This window comes from Propithecus coquereli, unplaced genomic scaffold (assembly GCF_000956105.1).
Source record: "Propithecus coquereli isolate 6110/MARCELLA unplaced genomic scaffold, Pcoq_1.0 Scaffold134, whole genome shotgun sequence".
NCBI classification, from domain to species: domain Eukaryota; kingdom Metazoa; phylum Chordata; class Mammalia; order Primates; family Indriidae; genus Propithecus; species Propithecus coquereli.
In genome coordinates, this window is record NW_012137636.1 from 1,957,515 (window position 1) to 1,976,880 (window position 19,366).

At 48.9% G+C, this 19,366-nt stretch overlaps 1 protein-coding gene across 1 annotated transcript in view; it reads right to left on the minus strand.

Moving 5' to 3' along the window:
- Nucleotides 1-222: 222 nt before the first annotated feature.
- The window catches only part of EEPD1 (endonuclease/exonuclease/phosphatase family domain containing 1), a 113,219-nt gene continuing 94,075 nt past the window's right edge, over nt 223-19,366 (minus strand). The window contains exons 4-8 of the mRNA XM_012638745.1: nt 17,006-17,116; nt 13,384-13,518; nt 11,011-11,149; nt 2,590-2,784; nt 223-922 (exon numbers count right to left, since the gene is read on the minus strand). Coding sequence (XP_012494199.1) covers nt 723-922; nt 2,590-2,784; nt 11,011-11,149; nt 13,384-13,518; nt 17,006-17,116 — 780 coding nt within the window. The 3' untranslated portion in view covers nt 223-722. The remainder of the gene's footprint in view (nt 923-2,589; nt 2,785-11,010; nt 11,150-13,383; nt 13,519-17,005; nt 17,117-19,366) is intronic.

Genomic DNA, 19,366 nt, shown 5'->3' on the forward strand with positions numbered 1-19,366 from the left:
AGATGTTATAGAGGCGAGTGGACGGGGGCCTGAGGGGCGCCTCTGTAGGGTCTCGAGGGGTGGGTGTAAAAGGTGTGGGAAAGGCGAGGTGGTCAGGGTCCCCAGGGTCCCCAGAGCACAGTCCCAAGGAGACGCATCCGAAGTGGTGCAACCCACGCAGCAGGGGACCCTTCCCATGTTCTCACTGCAGCCAGGCAGGTTAATCTCTGTTTATTTTTTCAAAACAAAACTAAAAATCACCACTCAAAATATTTGAGAAGAGTGCTCGATCACAGTTAAAAGCTTTCTGTAATGTGCAGCTGGAACATCGCATCTTGGTGGTCAGAAATGAGTACGCTGGCTCTGCTCAGCCAGGGCCTGGCCGCCAGAGCTGCCTCTCGTTCCTTCTCCCCTCTGTCACTGTTCCCTGCTGCTGCCCTCCAGTCAGCAGCGGACAGCCGGCCCTGTCCTGCTGAGGCCGGTGGCGTCCACAGAGTACAAGACAGTTCTGTCCTACACTGGGCTTCTGATGTGACCGCCTGGTGTAGCGAGTGCCCAGCACGCCCCCGCCCCCATCGGAGGTCCTGAACCGTCCACAGGGAAGGCAGTGGGTCAAGGCCCACGTGCTGACGTCTCAGAATGAAGATTAAAAGGTAGTTCTGTCCCTGAATCTTCACCCGGAAGGGCTAGCTCCTTGTCTGTGTCCTCCTGGGGTCGGGGGTGCAAATATCGATTTGGTGTCATCATCGCTCATGCTTGATGTTGGCTTCACTTCGCTCCAAGGTGACCCCGTTGCCATTCCGAGGGCCCTCCTTCCTGCTCCAGTCCTTTTCAGTGTAAAACTCGGCCAGCACAGGGCAATGTTCGGAAGCCACTCCACCCCAAGACCAGTTATCCGGAATCCAAGGGTTCGTGAGACCCTCTCTCACAACAGCCCAGTGACCTGAAGGGAGAGGGAAAAGAGACCCAGAAATCAGGACAGGGGGTGGGTGGGATCCCAGGCTGGCAGGTGGGGAGCCGATGCCACATGTCTGCAAGCCGGGGTGCCCTAACAGTGCTGCTCAGGTAGCTGACCTGCCCGCGCAAACAAACAGTTTTGGCCAATTTGATCTGCCACGTGAATCAGGGTTGACACATTTAGGCACCGACACTACCCAGAGGCCAGGCCTCCTGCCCGTGCAGACACGCGCTAGCACGCGGGCCGACCTCCTCCTCATTTAGACACCACTGCTAACTCGACCAGCAAGGCAGGGACACCTGGCCTGTAAAGATGCCCAAAGTGAAGGTCCTATTTTTGCAAAGCAAAAGACACCATATAGGGAGAAAATAAATTCTTTCTATAGAAAGGGTAAAAAAGAGAAAATTACAGAGGTTAATAAGACAGTGAATGTATTTTAAAAATAAAGATTAAGAAATGTGAAGCAGGAGGTACATTTGAAAACAATAACAAATGGTTATAGAAATAATTACACAACAGTAAAGCACTGTGTGGTCCCCAGTGATGATCAGTGTCGAGGTCAGCGTAAGATCTACAGAGGCCCGGATCCTGGGTTGAGCTCTGGAGCACCCAGCCAACAGTTCTGAGATGGGGAATCTCCTCCCTGTACCTCAGTGTCTACGACGTAACAGGAAGGGGACAGATGCACTGATTTCTACCTTCCTTCCAGCCCTATGGGCCGGGCTTCCCCAGCTGCCTCTGTGTGGGCAGCTGCCTTCCCCGGGCACCTTCCTGGGAGCCCTCCCAGGAGCCTGGGCTGGCGGCAGGCTGGCCTCTCCTCCTGGCCAACAGCACGTTCTGCAAACTGTGCCTCGCTTAGTGTGACGATTGTCACTCCTCTGAGACCCACTTCCTTCATCATTTGGATCCTCCCATGACAGAGTCCAACAGGAAATCAGTGCCCAGAGAGAGGTAGGAGAAGCAGGTGACACAGTCGAGACTAGAAGTCCTCATCCTGAGGATCTTTGCCCCAGATGCATGTCAGACTCTCTTGCAGTGGGACCCAGGCATTGGTATTTTTCTTATTTTTGAATTTCTCATTAAAGCATAGTATGCACATGTTGAGACGTTGTAAAGCTTTGAGCAGACTTTAGAACCACTATTCTTATCTTTCATCAAAAGATCCTACTGTCTCTGCCACATTGCTGTCTCCTGACGCAGCAGGTTGGTATTTTGGGGGAGGATGACTGCTTTTCGGGGCTGAGATGACCCACCACATCCTGATCCTTGTGGAGCACTGGGCACTTCTCCCGTTCTTTCACGACACGTCTACCCAGGCAGCGTGTTGGTGCACCACCTTCCACCATCCGGTGCCTGAACGTTTGACAAATGTTTGCTGAACAAATAAGCGTCCTTAAAATTGGGGCAAGTTATCAGCTCATCTCTGAATCAGGACTCTGCTAGCCTATAACCAGGTTTGCTGGGACACACCCCGTTTTCCCTTGTAGATCAGGGGGTGCCTTTTAATTATTTGTCACCCCCTCCTTAAAAGTGTCTCTGTTTGAATGAAAATTATACAGTAACCCACAAAAGAAGATAATTTCTGTAGGTTCAGACATGTTCCTCTAACTCTACTTCTGAACGGGAGAAAGAACGCGTGAGCTTTGCCTTACCTGTGAACATTTTCTTTAAGCTTTTACTGATCCAGATGTTGTCCAGAGACTTTGAGCCTTGAGGATTCTTGGTGCTGATGTTGGTGAAGGTGTGTGCAGGGATCAGGTGGTGGAATTTTTCTTTCCTCAGCATATCATAGTCATTGCTGTCTGGCCCTTGGCCGAAATCCCCTAAAATAATCACGTCTTTTTCTCCTGGAAGTGGAAGGAAAAATGTGAAGAATTCATGAGTTGTTGGGAAGTAAAACCCAACACTAAGCACAGCCTGCTGAAATGGGATTGTGTCTCTCTGATTTGATTCCCCAGGGTTAGGACTGCAACATGGGTCTCACTCTCCCAATTTTTCCAAATTTCTTGTGCAAATATTAAGAGTAGGTTAGTGACACATTTGGAAATAAAGCGTGGTATGATACAGAAATCACCCTTGTTCAAGCTCATGGAGTCCAAATCTTACAGCAAAAAAAGGCCTAGGGGTCTTGCCCAGGTATTTAACAAATGCTCAACAAACATTAACTGAGCACCTACTGTGCAGGAGATTCAGAGTTGAATAAAACACAACTTCTGCTCTCTGGGAGCTCACACAGTCTAATGGGAGAGACAGACTAGAAAACAGATTAGAACAGAGTGTAGGTGCAAAAATAAAGACACATTCGGAGACCAACATAACATAGGGAAAGGTGGTCAGGCAAGGCTCTCTGAAAGAGGCAATGACTGATTTGGGTCTTAGAGGATGCACAGGAGAGTGCTCAGGTCAACAAGGATGACAGGTAACCCATGCAAAAGCAGGGAGTTAAGAAACAGCCTGGTTTCCTGGAGGTGGGAGTAGGGGGTGGGTACCTTATGTATAGTTGGGTGCTTCTATAGTATGAGGTATACAGAAGCCAGATGTTAAAGAAGAGGCTGGAGATGTACACAGCAGCTACTCTTGATTAGAAGGTGTGCTCTATCTGCCTGATGGTCAAATTCAGATCAATAGACTAGGGGAAAAGGCTGGGTCTTCCTGGCATCCAATGGACAGCCCATAGCAGCCATCCACCGTGTTGATGTATGTAATTTACCATTCTCCTGCTGTGGGTCATCTCTAAGGCTGTCCCTAGTAGTCAAGGGTATAAATAATGCTGAAGTGGGTATCTATCTCATTCTAGTATCTATGTTCCTGCATTCTGTCCTGTACCCTATAGAGTTGCAGTTAAAAAGTATGGCCATGGTTAAGATTCTGGGTAAATACTGCCAGCTACTTTTCCAAAGGCTGCTCCAATTTGAATCCTCTCCAGCAATGTAAGGAAGTTCCTCTGACTGCACCCCTCAGCAACACTGTGTATTATCACTAAAAAATTAACTAGATGTGTGAAAGTGGCATCTTTCAATTTATGGAAAAGTAAATTATGTTCCCTCTCTTTGAGGTTGGAGTATCTTCTTAAATTATTTGGATGCCTGGCACGGTGGCTCACGCCTGTAATCCCAGCACTCTGGGAGGCTGAGGTGGGACCGTCACGTGAGCTCAGGAGTTTGAGACCAGCCTGGGCAAGAGCGAGACCCTGTCTCTACTAAAAATAGAAAAAGTTAGTTGGGCATGGTGGCGCATGCCTGTAGTCCCAGCTACTTAGGAGGCTGAGGCAGGAGGATGGCTTGAGCCCAGGAGTTTGAGGTTGCTGTGAGCTAGGCTGATGCCACTGTACTCTAGCTGGGTCAATAGAGCAAGACTCTGTCCAAAAAAAAATAAATAAAAATAAAAAAATAATTGGAATCCTGCTGTACGAGAGATTTATCTGTTCTTCCTCATTTATTAATTTATTCAATTGTTTATTTATATTGGTATAGATTCATGGATACTTATTTTATGCTTTGAGTTATAATCCAAAATTATGTTATTTACTTTGTTGCTCTAATTTTTCCAGCTTGGGTCACTGGGAGCGCTTTCAGTTGGTTCCTGTGCCCTTTTGTTTTCTGAGCATTTCTTCCTGATACTCTTAAGATGTTCAAAGATCGTCCTGCATATTTTCTGCCCCAGTCCTAGAATTAGCCATTTCTCCAAGGAGCCCTTGTTCCTTTTATCAGAGAATGGTGTTAGAAACCAAGACCTGGGTGCTAGGTGTACTTCTTGTGCCTATTCTTTGTACAGTGTGTTAGTGTTTTATTTATTAATATGAACTCTCCATATATTAAGAATATTAACCCTTTGTTATATATAGGGACCATTTTTTTTTTCTAATTTGCCATTTGCCTTTTCATTTGGCCTATGACCAAACTGAAGCACACAGAAGTTAAATAAAAATCTTTTTATGTAGGTCTAACAAAATTTTCCCAGAGTACTTCTAAAATCAAACAAATATTCACTAAGTTTGTTTTATGGTTTCATTTCTTACATTTCGCTCTTTAACTTGCCTGGGATTTACTTTAATTTTTCCCACAAACAATTAACCTCTTCTGCCAGTATGGTTTCTTGAAGATTTCTTTCTTTCTCCACTAAATTTGATATCAATCTGTTATTTTAAAAATCTCATGTATAATGAATGCATCTCTTTCTGAGCTTTATTCTATCCTCTCGACCCATCCTTGAGCTAATGCCACAGTATGTTTTAATAGTCTTTCGTTACAAATGTTTATATAATCTCATGATATTGAAAATTTGATTATAAACATTTTTTAAATTAAACTCATATAAACATTAACATTCCCATCCCTGGCTGGCCAGAGGAGGCCGTTCGCCGCTCCCTGTGTCTCCTTCTAGATACTCTGCACATATATGAGGACACGTGTGTATCTATTTTCACACAAATCATAGCAACTTTATCTACCAGTTCCTACCTTATTTTTTCTACTTGTCAATATATCCTAGAGATGGATTTGCTTCAAATCAGCAGTTTTCAAACATTTTTTTTCTTTTTTAAATGAGGGATTCCTTTTCTCAAATGAAATCCTGTAAGAAGCCCCAAAAGTTGAGTGGCTGAAAGTGGAGCTGCTCTGATTGAAGTGGGAGGGGGGCTCTTTAACGAGCTCTTGGGGTGTCAGGGCTCCAAAAAATATTCTTGAGTCTCACTCCCAGAAATCAGGGTTCCATCCAGAGCAGTTCTGATTTAGCACCCCTGGTGCTCTCAGTGGGTTCTATGTCCGGGCACCCTGGGACACTAAGGAGCCCGGCCAAAACCTGTGCAGTGAACTGCACAGAACTATGGTAAGGATGGGTGTCTTCTTGCCCGAGAACAATACGCCATGTTTCTCTCTTTATTCAAGTTTTCTTCTTTATATTCTTCAGTGTAGGTGCAAAAATAAAGACACATTCGGAGACCACCATATTTCTAAGTATTTTAATATTTTTCATTTTTATTATGAATGAGATCTTTGCTTTCTTTCATTATATTTTCTAACTGGTTATTGTTTATATATATCAAAAGTTATTTTATCAATAACTTTTGATATATATAAAAATAAAATGTGGTATATGTATACCGTGGAGTACCATTCAGCTTTAAGAAACAATGGTGATATAGCACCTCTTATATTCTCCTGGATAGAGCTGGAACACATTCTACTAAGTGAAGTATCCCAAGAATGGAAAAACAAGCACCACATGTACTCACCATGAAATTGGTATTAACTGATCAACACATAAGTGCACATATAAGAATAACATCTATTGGATGTCGGGGATGGGGGAGGAGGGAGGAGGGGATGGGCATATGCATACACAAAGAGTGTGACGCGCACCATCTGGGGGATGGACATGCTTGAAGCTCGGACTTGGGGGGCAAGGGCAACATACGTAACCTAAACATGTGTACCCCCATAATATGCTGAAATAAAGAGTTATTAATTATTGTATTTTATTTTGTAACTAGGCAGTTTTCTTAATTCTCTTACAGGGACGAATTTTTTTTTTTTTAACTTTAGGTATAACAAACTGACAATCATGTTCTCTAAAAGCAGAGATACTTTTGTGTCTTTTTCTCCCAATTCCTTGTTTCACCTTATTAAGCCAAATTTACTAGAGGAGGAAGAGTGTCACGGAGAGTTACTGAAAATGAAACAAAACACCACAGGGTAGCATGTTTGAAAACAGTGGCTCTTGGCCCCAGTTCTAAAGAAGACAGCCGGGTGACTCTGAGTACAGTCTGGGCTTTGCCACTCCCCAGCCTGGTGACCTTGGTCCATAAAAAGGGGAGAAAGATCCCTCTCCTCCCAGGTGTCAGGGTCAGAGGAGCTACCCAGAGTGCACGGGGCACCTCACGTGTAGCTCAGGCCCCCTTCCCTGCAAGTCTCCTGATCCAGATTCCCAAAAGTTTGCCAGAGAGACGCCCAGCAGACGTCAAGTGTTTGTGTATAAGTAAGGACTACAAAGTGACTGCAGGGCCAAAGCGGAAAGGCTTTCCCTCTCAAGTATTGTAGACATTTCTCCCACAGTCCCATTTACCCTGGCAGAAGTGGGATGGATATAAAGTAAGGATTTTCCAAGCAAAGCCAGTAGAAACTCCGGTAGGCTCCGCAGGACTCTTCTGGACTCTGCCTGACCCTCCTGTTGAGAGTTCACTTCAGGAGAGCCAGGCTGCCGCGGGGCGGCGTTTCTGTCACACCTTTTGAGGGAGGCTTTAAGGAAAGCAGCTCATAAACAAAATCATAAATGTATCTGACCGAGACGATTAGCAAATCTTTTTCCTTGATGTGAGGATGCTTCAAGCAGTAACAGCTAGAGGGAAAGAAGGCCAAAGTGAACCGACCTGAGCCACCGGTAGAGGACGCTCGCACACTGCAGGTGGTGCCTCCTCCCAGAGGTGCCACACGGAAGCCTCTCTGAGCTCCACCGTGTGGCCCCGCGCACACCAGATCCCAGCAACAGGGACACCCAAATCAGGCTGAGCCCAAGGTGTCTTGGGAAATCGGTGCCAACTTTTGACAGGAAGCCCGCTTGAGGATAATATTAATGGTCACAACTCTTACCTGGCTAGCACTGATAGTGGTTCACTGAGCCCTCACCGTGTGTCCGACACTGTGCCAACCACTTCCTCGACAGCACATCATGTAATGGCCACAACCCCGTGGGGTAGGTGCTATTACCATCTCTTGTCTGCAGGTAGGAGGCTGGGGCTCTGTGAGCTTGAATGGCTTGCCCAAAGTCACCGAGCCGGCCCTCAACTCCAGAGCTCTTTGCAAATAGCAAGAATGGAAGAGACACCAGGATGCGGCTGCCGTTTGCTGCAACGCACCAAGTGCAGGAACAGTGCCTGCTGCACTGGCAGATCCTCGACAAGTACGTGCTCTACAGGTGAGTGCACGAGGCACGAGGAATACCTCGGAATCAGGGTGCAGTTTGATTTTGAAAGGAAGAGAAAGGTGCTACATTTATTGGATATCAAGGAAAACTGAAGGTTATGAAAGACTGAAAGCAGCAGGTTCTCGTCTAATGAGGGAGAGGTTTTCACTGGGATGCAGACCTGACAAAGTTTGGCCAGAAAAGGTAATTCTGAAACCAGGACAGACGCTGGTGTCAACAATGGACAATAAACCTTTCTGCATGAGACTTGATTGAAAATAAAAAAAGAGTCAATAAACCCAGCTCTGGGGAACTTCAGGAATGAAAACAACAGTTCTCTTCTTGAATGAGCACAACCAGATTTCTCACAACTCGTGTTCTTTTGGTTAAATCTGCGTTGGTGATGACATCAAGGCAGTTCATGCCTCTGATAATCCACAGTGCGCAGAAGCCTGAATTCCCCTCCTAGAAAGCCACGTGCCCGGGGTGGGCTCCTTCATCGTTCCCTTGGTTCCCAGAAGTGAGGGGAGAATGCTGGGGGCTGACTGCCTCAGAGAGTCCCCAGATTTATAAACTGCCACTGACAACAGCAGGAACTGGTTCCCACTGAGGGACCATCCAGCCAGACGTCAATCGTTACCACGCATCCTGTCTCACTCTTGCTGAGTTCACAGAGAGAAACCCTGTCCTCAAGCCCTGGTCAGGTCTGAAATTAGAAAATTCCACCAGGGTACTGGCGTACTACCCGCTGACGTCAACCTGGGTGCACATTCCAGACAAAGGCAGAAAGGCCCAGAGTTTGCTCACCAAATCGGTTCTGTTTGCTCTGATAGAAGCCTGTGGAATGAAGGCTTTGTCTTTGTTTTAGCCAAACCCCCCTGCTAATCTATTTACCTTTGTTAGACCTGGGCAGACTGGAGCACTTCCTGAATGCCTGGGTCTGAAGTGTCACCAGTTAACAATTAATTGGATATTGGTTAAAAGCAGGGGAACACGGGGAGCATGAGTCACTGTCCCTACCTAGATGTCAAGGCTGAGTAGGCTGTCTGGGTCAATAGTCCCTTGGCAACTTGGAAAAGTAACTTGCCCGAGTTTTTCTGACAAAAACCTGACCACTCCATGAATATCAGGGGGTAAAAACAGTGACTGCCTAAGGCTATTATAAGTTATGAAGGCCAGGTGCGGTGGCTCACACCTGTAATCCTAGCACTCTGAGAGGCCGAGGTGGGAGGATCACTTGAGCTCAGGAGCTCAAGACCAGCCTGAGCAAGAGTGAGACCCCGTCTCTACTAAAATAGAAAAAATTAGCCAGGTGTGGTGGCATGTGCCTGTAGTCCCAGCTACTCAGGAGGCTGAGGCAGGAGGATCGCTTGAGCCCAGGAATTTGAGGTTACTGTGAGCTAGGCTAACACCACAGCACTCTAACCCAGGTGACAAAGTAAGACTCTGTCTCAAATAAAAAAAAAAGAAAAAAAAAGAAAGAAAGAAGTTATGAACTGGCATTTTTCTTTCCTGCTTCCATAGTAAAAAAAAAAAAAAAAAGGAAATGTTTGAGATTGAGAACAATAGAACTGTCTACAGATGGGAAAAGCTATCAAATCATCCTTTTTAACATAGCTGCTTCTTGGATGGAGCTTAAATATCTCGTCTGCCTTTTTTTAGCCCCAGGACTCATCGTTTAAGTAGAGCACTGGTCAGAACATGTCCTGGTTCAAAACAGAAGCTTGCACGCCAATGTTCATAGCAGCATTATTCACGATGGCTCAAAGGTGGAAGCCACCCAAGGGTCCACCAACGGATGAACGGATGAACAACACAACGGAGTGTGTGTATATACAACGGAATATTATTTGGTCGCGATAAGGAGGGAAATCCTGACATATGCTACGACATGGATGAACCTTGAAGACGTTACGCTAAGTGAAATAAGCCAGACATACAAAGACAAATATCGTATTCTTCCACTTGTATGAAGTCCCAAAGTAGAACGGTGGGTGCCAGGGACTGTGGGAAGTTAGTGTTTAATGGGTGTACAGTTTCCATTTGGGAAACTGGAGACGAATGGCAGGATGGTTGCACAACAGCGTGAATGCGCTCCATGCCACTGAATGGTACACTTAACAATCTAAATGGTCAATTTTATGTTACGTATACTTTATCACAATAAAAAAAAATCTAAAATGTAAGCTTGTAGTTGACTGAAATATTTTTGTAGCCGAATCTTCACGAATCACCCATCGGGAGGGGCCAACTTAACAAGGAAAAGTCTTAGAAAGCTGGGGGATATGGGGCAGGACTCAGAATACAGAGGAGAATCCTAGGCCTCCAGCTGCAAACTCTCGCCTAGAGAAGGTTGGTGTTCTGAAAAATCAAGCCAAGCTGAAAAGATCACAGTCTTTACAGCCTTGTCGACTTTTCCTTCTGGGAAGCCAAGCACAGAAGACCCTCTGTATTTCCTGGGCCGGAGCCTGAAAAACCAAGCACCCATCTTTCTCCTGGAGTTCTGCTCTTTCCAGGGTTCTCTTAATTCTTCTGGTATTTTAGAGTCAACTCACGTGCCCAGAGTCCCTACTAAGTGCTTGTCACTTCCGCAGCACTGTTACTTGGCCCTCTGGGTACTCCTGTGAGTAAGGACCGTCAGTTCCCCCATCAGACAGGGGCTTGGAGTGGTTTGGACTCGCCTGAAGTCCTACAGGATTAAAACAAAGCTTTTCTAACAGGTTCAAGGCTCCTTGAACGTGACCTGCATCCCACCAGAAAGAAAATCTCAATTCGCCAATAATCAGGAATTCATCACTTCCCCTTGTCACCTCCTGTCACTGTTTCATAAGGAGAGAACACACAATCTATAAGTGGCACCCCAGAGCGGCACCCATGGCAGCCAGGCCCTGGATGAGCTGTCTTGGGGGAAGGGCGTCATTACTTATACTCCCTCCTTAATCATTTCCATCCAAGACAGGCTGAGAGGCCACAAAGCTAGGCTCGCATTTTGGAACCCACATGCCAGGCTCACAGAGACAAAGATGTGCCCCTGCACGGGGTCGGCTAGGCTCCATGAGACGCAGGGAGTTTGACTGTCCCCTGTACCCACGACCAGGGAGATGGCTTGGAAGAGGCGCCGGTGCCTGCCCTGCAGAAGTGTGGCCGACCCACGGTGAAAGGCAATTTCCTACCTTTCAGGGTTTCCTGTAGGGTCTGTGCGAAGCTCGCCACCCGGTGGCCGTCACCGTGGTTCTTGCATGGATTCTCAGCCCCTGGCAGGGTCAGGGCTGCCAGGTGAAGGTTAACAAGGGTCAAGTCATTACTTCCCACCTGGGCAGCAGGAAACAAAGCAACAGGGAAAGGCTTAGATGCTCATATTTCCTGTATCCGTTACAACCGACCCATAAATAGCTTCATGCACACAGTTGGCAATGGTAAACAAAACAAAGCTCGCTCACACCCCCAGGAGATAATGCGAGGTGCCTCGGCTTAGATTTTTCCCAGGCACCTGCAGGAGTAAGACCTGTTTGGCTCTACGAGTTCAACATCCTACCCCCACTCTTCCTTAAGGCTTAAAAAATTGGGTATATCTGGAATTTTCTGTTGGTCTTTTTTTCTTCCTTTTAAGCAATCATATGTAAGAAAGAGGTGGCTCTGGCATCTGGTTGTTATCAAAGATTTGGGGTTGTTGGCCCCATAGGCCAGCTGAGGTCTCCTGCCAGGACCCACTGCCGGGATCCTCCTCCCCTCCACACACATCCCACACGCTCCCATCTGGGGCCCGCTATGCCCTGATGCTCACTTTAACCTGATTCCAAACATGTCCAAACCACAAGCTTGCAGAATCTGGTGGCCCAGGACACGGCCCAGTCCTGCGTCCCCAAGGGCAGGTCCTGTGGTGTGCAGGCACGGAAACATGAGGTCAGAGTCTGTCCCCTGGGCATGGCAGCATTACTCAGCTGCACAGGCTTTGGCAATCCTGCCCTTCCGTTTGTCATGGTAACCAGCATAAACACTGCCAGGAAGGGAAGGGGTGTAGGGGGAGCTCCCAGGAAGTGGAGGGTGCCAGTCTCGTCTTCCGGATGTGGTCCCAGCTTGCCGTCACCACCACCCAGGACCGAGAGCTCTGCAGCTGCGGCTCTGAGCACAGGAGAAACAACCTTAAGGCCGGGAGGGGGACACACTGCCTGAAGCGATAAGCCACCTCTGTACCTTACCACTCACCTGGCCTGGAATGTGCCAGAAAGTACAACAGGCCAAGTGCCTGTCTAGGCCGCTGCTTTATTTAGAGGGTTTGGGCCAATCCTCATGCCACGACAGCATTGTCTCATTAGCCCACTGAAAACAGCCTGCCTTTTAGTGACACTGGCAGGTTCTGGCCATAGCACTGCTTGGCCAAAGCCAGAACAGTCACCTGGCATAGTAAGGGGACCCGGTATGATCTTAGGAGGTTTTAAAGGTGATACCTGGCTGATTGATCCATTAGTACCACAAGTACAACCCACAGACACCCCCAGGTGTATGTGTGCAGACAGAGCCCCACCACTGCCGCAGAGCGGGCTATGAGAGGCGCCACTGGGTACAAAGATACCCAATGTATGCACACACCCACCACCATCCACTCTGCAGCTACGAGTGTGAGGTGGTGCATGGCCTTCCAGCCCCCTCAACTGCCAGAGATAAACTGTGTTGGGGTTCGAGGAGACTCTCAGGCTTGAGAACTGCTCTGAGAAAACAGAGGTCTCACGAGCCCAGCGGGTGGGCTTGCTGGACTCTGTGGCAGGGACCACTCTTGCCTGACCTGTGACCTCATAATTGAGTGCTATGGGGACAGTATTCACTGCCTGCCAACTCAGCCACCAGTTTTGGCCCCTGGCTTCTCCTCCCTCCTGCTGCCAGCTTCTGACCACTTTGCGGTTCATTAACACTTCCCAAGGGCACCGAGAGGGAATCAGAGAGACGGCACTCAGGTCGACCTGCGTGGCTGTTCCTAGACGCTGGTGAGACAGAAATGCCTGTTTGGTTGACGCCAGTGATGGGGCTGTTCCTGGCCCACAGCCTGGGGTGCCTTCTGAGTCCCCTTCAAACTCCTAGAGGGTCCCCTTCCCCCAGTAATAAAGGAAGCAGCTGAGGAGAAGGGCAGTTCTGCTGCCCTCGAATCCAGCCCCTGCCACACGCCGGGCCGTGCTAACCAGCACCGGGAGGGCTGAAGAACGGCTGACGGCACTTGTAAAAGGCAGACAGTCCACGGCCCCATCCCGGAAATTCTGTGTGTCCGGGGTGGGGTCTAGGAATCCCTGTTTGAAAAAAAATCTCCCGAGTGTCAGGGTATGTGTCTGGTTTAGGAGCTGCCCCCTGATGTCACAGTTATCTGGGTTCAGAGCCCCTTAAAATCCCTTTCATTGCTGGCTGGGACAAGTTCACCTGCCAAGGAAGCCCCAGGAGCAGGTGCAGACCCAACCCTGAGAGAATAAAACCAAGGGAAAAAGAGGAGGCTTCTGTCATTTACGGTTTTACAAAACGAGACTTTTTTTTTTTTTTCCTTTTTAGAAAGAAGCAGGTACCTTGAACCTCGCGAGGTACGGGCTGGGGCCCGTGGGTCTCCCGTGCCCGTTGCTGGGCGAGTTCTCCTGTGAAGTGGCGTCTCTCAGCTCCACACCAGCCGCCGCGTCCCACAGGAACCCCGAGTACCCAGCCCCCTGCAGCGGAGAGGGAGACAGGGTCTTGGTACCAGAGTCCTAACGCCGCACGGTGCAGCCCAGCACTGGGGAGCCGGCAGGAGAGGCCAGAAGAGACGAAGACAGCAGCAGGCTCTGCTCCGGGTCCCAAGATCACTCGCACAGGGGCTGTTTCTAAACCAAATGCACACTACGAAAGCCACCGACGCTCTCCCTTGTCCCCTGCCACTCCCTGCCCCCACCCTGCCCAAGTAATTTCATACACTGCCAATCCCAGAGCTTTAGATGCAGCCCGGGACGCTTGGGTTCTTCTCTTTTTGGGGGAAGCCCAGACTAGCCACAGAGTTATCTTTATTTTAAATCATCACATCCCACAAGGTAGCAATTCACACCCTCATTTGCCAGATGAGGACACACTGCTGTTCAGAGAAGTTAAGTAACTTCCCTAAAAGCCCACAGCTGTAAACGGCAATGCTGAGCATAACAAGACTCCAAGGGACGGGATTGGTTACTGATTAGCTGCTGCTTACAACAAGTGGTGCCTGGCACCTGGTAGAAGCTCAATCAATACCTGCTGGGTGAGTGGAGGTCAGAGCTAATAGTCCTCATGGTTTGGAACTGGTCAAGGGCCCTCCGCGGGTGGGCAGGGCCACATAGAGTCCTGAAGCCTGGTTAGGGGCCGTGAGGGCGGGCATGGGACAGAGTCCCTGGGCCTGGTGCTAAACCCCTGCCCCTCCGAATCTGCCTGCTTCGCACTGCTGCCACTCTTGGGAGGAGGACACGCTTCTCCCACCCCAGCCCGGCCTCCGGAGGCTCCCTGGCCACAAGAGCACTTCCTCAGTGCCTGCCGCTCGGGAGCGGTCGGCGTGGCTTCCCAGCGGCCAGGGATGCTCATCACCGCTCCTACTCATTGCAAAAGGAGGGGAAGTGACTCTGCACAACCGTCCTCCTGAGCAGCTGCCACTAAGTCCCCAGTGTCAGCTCAGGTCTAAGCCACACACCTGACAGGCATGTTTTTAGGGGAGGGAGGGAATGATGGGAGGAACGGCGTTTTGCATGCTGTGCATTTCTATATTTTAGCATTATCTCCTTGCCCACCCACTGGGGACGCAGCATTGGTTTAAGAATTAGAAGACCCGCATCTCAGTCCCACCTGAGTCACTTAGCCGGGGCACGCTGGCGAGCCACTCGGTTTTTTCTAAACCTCAGTTTCCTCACATGTGAAGTGAGGTAAATCTGACTGCCCTGTTGGCCTGGGGGCTTATCTCCCCAGCTGCGGTGCTGGAGTGACCCACCTGAAGCACGGCCCAGGTCACCTTCTGCCTAACATCCCTCAGTGGCTCCCAGTGCCCCCCTCTGCGGTGGGTGTGTGGCTTCCTCTTCAGCACTGCCCCTCAGGCTGCCCAGCCTGCCCCCCACGCTCTCCACCCCTGGCTTTCCACCCCCTCCTGGGAGCCTGTCCTGCTCCCCCTGGGTGAGGCACCCCACCCCCCTCCAGAACAGCGCAGACTTTCCAGCTGGAAAGAGTGAACAGGGCTCACGTCCAAGCCACACCTCACACAGCAAAAGGGTAAATTTGAGCAAAACGTTTCATCTTACTTGGTCTCCATTTTCACAGCTGCCCCACCAGCTATGATATGAGGACGAGGGAACCGGACAGAAGGTGCCTGGGCACAATGATTTCAGGCAATGGAGAAATGGCAGCGGATGCTACCACTTTCTCATGCTTGTCTCGAGAAGAGACCGAACATTCACCATCAACAGATATATTTCGTTTGATTCACATAGTGTTTTGAAAAATTTTTTTGGATTATCTGTCCATGGGTTTAAAATTCATGAAATTTCCCACTAAAATGAAACTGGGAGATTTGGCCACACTGGGCCCACACTACTCCATGGCAACAACTGCCCAGGCATGGACCCAGCCGCACACTGAGGCAGGCGTGAGCTCTCAGTCCAGCGCAGCCGGCCAGCCTGCTGCCTCGCACACGTCCTGCCAGGACCCAGCCCGTGCCCTGCCACTGACGCATTCCAATGCACATTACCTTTTTAACTCCCATAGCCGCCTTGTGAGCTAAGGAAGAGCTACTGCTCCCATTTTACAGATGGAGGAATTGAGGCTGAGAGGTTTGAATGGATGGAACTCAAACCTCGTGTTATTTTCCAATGGCCTTGATGCCCCAACCTGGAGTAGGGTTACTTGTCTTGTCCCTCCATTAGGCTGTGACCTCCCTGAGGGAGGGGCCAGGTCAGGCTGGGATTCTCACTGGCTCTTACAAAGAGTAAACCATGCAGGGCTGGACAGCTGGGTCTGTTTTTCTCACCAATGGCTATCTGGCACAGAACACAGTGCCTGGTACATAGTAACCTTCATTAATAACTTGTCGAATGAAAGAATAGAGTGTACTGAACGGACAATAAAAGCCTTGTGAACCCTTAGACACCTACATACATATAAAGTGCTATTAACAAAGCAAGTGGACCGGGCGTGGTAGCTCAAGCCTGTAATCCCAGCACTCCCCAGGGCCAAGGTGGGAGAATTGCTCGAGGCTAGGAGTTTGAGACCAGCCTGAGAACATAAAAAAATTAAAAATTAGCTGGGCGTGGTGGTGTGCACCTGTAGTCCCAGCTGATAGGGAGGCTGAGGCAGGAGGATCATTTGAGCCCAGGGGTTCAAGGCTACAGTGAGCTATGATTACACCACTGTGCTCCAGCCTAGGGTGACAGAATGAATCCAGGACACATTTGTGATTTAAGCACCCAGATTATAAAAATCAGTCCTGTAAGTATAATCCACATGTTTGTAAGCATAGTAAACTTATACTAAAGATTTAAAAATCTGCATTTATAGGAAAATTATATAATGACACATTTTTTTCAACTCATGATTACTTTTCAGAAGCCTTTTGAAAATCTAAAACTCCACTGATATTAAACATTCCATGGTGAGTAAATCTGGTCTTAATATGATATGTAACAGGGAAAATGTACACATTCAGAGATTTGCCCACATCCAAATGGGTGATACTGATGAAAGAAAATTCAAAATCAAAATCTGCTGAAAATTTCAATGGAACATTTCTATGTGCACATTTTCCACCACTGAAAGCGAATACTTCATGCATGTATGATCCAAGGTGAATCTGAAGTTTTCAGTCCACAAATAATGGGCTCTCCACAAACTTGGCCGTGGACAGAACTGTGGCAAAGGGATTCTAAGGACAAAGGACAGAAATACCCATTTGCCGCCTTGGCCCAGAACAGGATTTCTCCTCTCCTCCCAACACCCTGAGCCCCCGTTTCCGTCTGGGCAGGAATCCATTCCTGATCTAAACATGAAACGAGAACCAGGGCATTTAGAAATGAATGGCAATGATTTAAAAACTGGGCAGAAGTGCAAAAATGCATCAAGATATTGGCAAAAGAAATTTTTAAGTGCCCTTGATTAGAGGAAAAAGTATGTTTAAATAAAATGAAGAGAAAGGCCAGGTTTTGCAGATGAGGGCACCTTCTGGAGCTGACTGGAGGGCTTCTCAGCAACGACGGCTTTCCAGCATCCCCGGGGCCCCTTCCACTTGCGGATGTTGGGCAGGATGGGCTGGTTGAGCTCCGCGCAGAACTGCAAAGACAGAGCACAGGTCACACACTCAGCGTGGGTTCCCACCTCCAGCAGTCCTGCCTGGGGGCCACCTGAGAAGTCGGGCCCTGTGTCATCAGCCTTATTCAGGGACTTGTTGAACTTCATCCTTGTGTCCCCAAACACCAGGGTTTGCCAAGCCCCAGATGACTACACAAGCACCACAAATTAAAAAGCGAACTGTCCATCTATGAAACACCAAATTACCAACTGAGGACTCTCAGTGCATAGAAATTGATTTTCTCTATAGCATTTTTGCACAAACAGTTTTAAAAAACATTGTCAGAATCCTTTTAATCCTTGTAAAAGCAGTGAATTCAAGGTCCCAGGAGGATTTGGATCAGGCTCAAGTCCAGACAGGAAAAAAGATGAATGAATGCATGGTGCCTTTCCTCCTTGGGGCTCAGCTTAGAGGGGCAGAAAGTGACCCCCAGCTTCAGCCTGGACCACTACAGTGCTCCCCATAGTTTTCTTCGGTCTCAGATGGCTACTATGCCCCGCGCGTGTACACAGCATGTGTACTTCTTTTTGCTTATGCACATTCCACCAATATGGCCATAAAATGACTATCACTAGGGCAAAATAAACATTGGGACTTCGAAGTACGTAGACCAGCTCCTCTAACTCACACCTCAAACACAACCCCTCTCTTGGGGTTGGTTCTTTTAAGGAGTCCCCAGAGTTGGTCAGATTCTGGCCCAGTTTTTGAGATGCTCCAACATCTGGTACTGCCCCTGCCCAGTAATGCCTTGTGTCTTCACGTGCCTTGGGGCACACCCCTTGTCTCTTTCTCTGCCCCGCTACAAGCGAGGGCCTCTTGGCTTCCTTCTGAGCACAGCACCGCTCTTTCCCTTTAACGAGCTGCCCTTAACGAATCTTATTCAGCCCCATTGCGTCAGCTCACGCCGCCACCTGGAAGACCCTAGAATCTGGATCCACCACTCAGATTTCTCCGGAGTTCTGAACTGTATTTCCAACTGCCTCCTTAACACCTCCATCTGCAGGTCCCATTAGCAGGTCCTCAAGCCAGCAGGTCCCAAAGGGAACATGCTATTCCCCTTCCCCACCCCATGGCCGTCCCAGTCCATGGCATTTCCATTCTTCCGGCTGCTCTGACTCCTCCCTCTCCTCCCACCTGCCCACTGATCACCTGTCGCATGTCTGGATCCCCCCTTCTGTTCTCCAGTACCTCTGCTGGAGTCTGTCTCAGAGTCCTGTCTCTCTCACCTGGGTCACTGGCATAGCTTCAAAGAAGCCCCCCTGTCTTTGGAGCCACCCTGCATCTATCCACTGGGCACAACATCCTGGCCATGCTGATGCGCCTACCACCCTGTGGTTCTCAGAGTGTGGTCCAGGGACCAGCAGCCTCAGTATCACCTGGGTACTTATTAGAAATTCTCTGGCTGCATCCTAGACCTATTGGATCAGAAACTCTGGGGTGGGCCCAACCATCGGAGTTTTAACAAGCCCTCCAGGGGATTCTGATGCATGCCAAGGTTTGAGACCCACTGCGGCTGCCCAGGTCCTCCCTAAGCATCTGCCCAGATCCTGGCAGGGTGTGGGCAGACAGCCGGCAGCCAGCAGCCCCCTCCAGAACGCCTCAGCTCCAGAGAGCTGCCCTCGTGCCGTTCGGGGTGGCCCACATCCAATGGCCGGGAGAGGCCAGGGTCTAAAGGTCTGGTCTTTGCCTTCACGTTGCTTCCTGTGTAAGGGGGAAGACAAGGTACAAGCAGGTACAGCCAGTCATTTTGATAGTGCCAAGTGCAGTGGAGAAAACGAAACTGGGCGAGGGGAGGGAGGGTGTGGGGAGGACTACTTTAGATACGGGCTACTCTAGGAGTTCTGCTTTTTTACAGTTAGGTGCTTACGTTTCTGTCTTTCCCCAGCAGTGGGCTCCACAAAGACAGGGACTATACCTGGGTCACCTTTATAAACCCCCACCTGGCACAGAGCACAGCATCCAGTGACGCTCTCAAGCATTTGCCAGTGAGTCAGGACACTCAAGGGAAGACCACAGTCTTCAAATCCGTGCATGACAAACAGAAGGGGGAATTCCTCCTTGGACTATTATCTAAGTAATTTCGCAAACTTTAACCTGACTTTTTGCATGCAGATACGCTCTATGCTGCTGAGTGTGTCTGGGAAGTGTTTTCTCTGGAACTTGGTTATCAGTGACTTTTATTGGTTGCACTTTTCAACACTGCCCAGTGCAGAGTGGCCGTGGACAGTGTT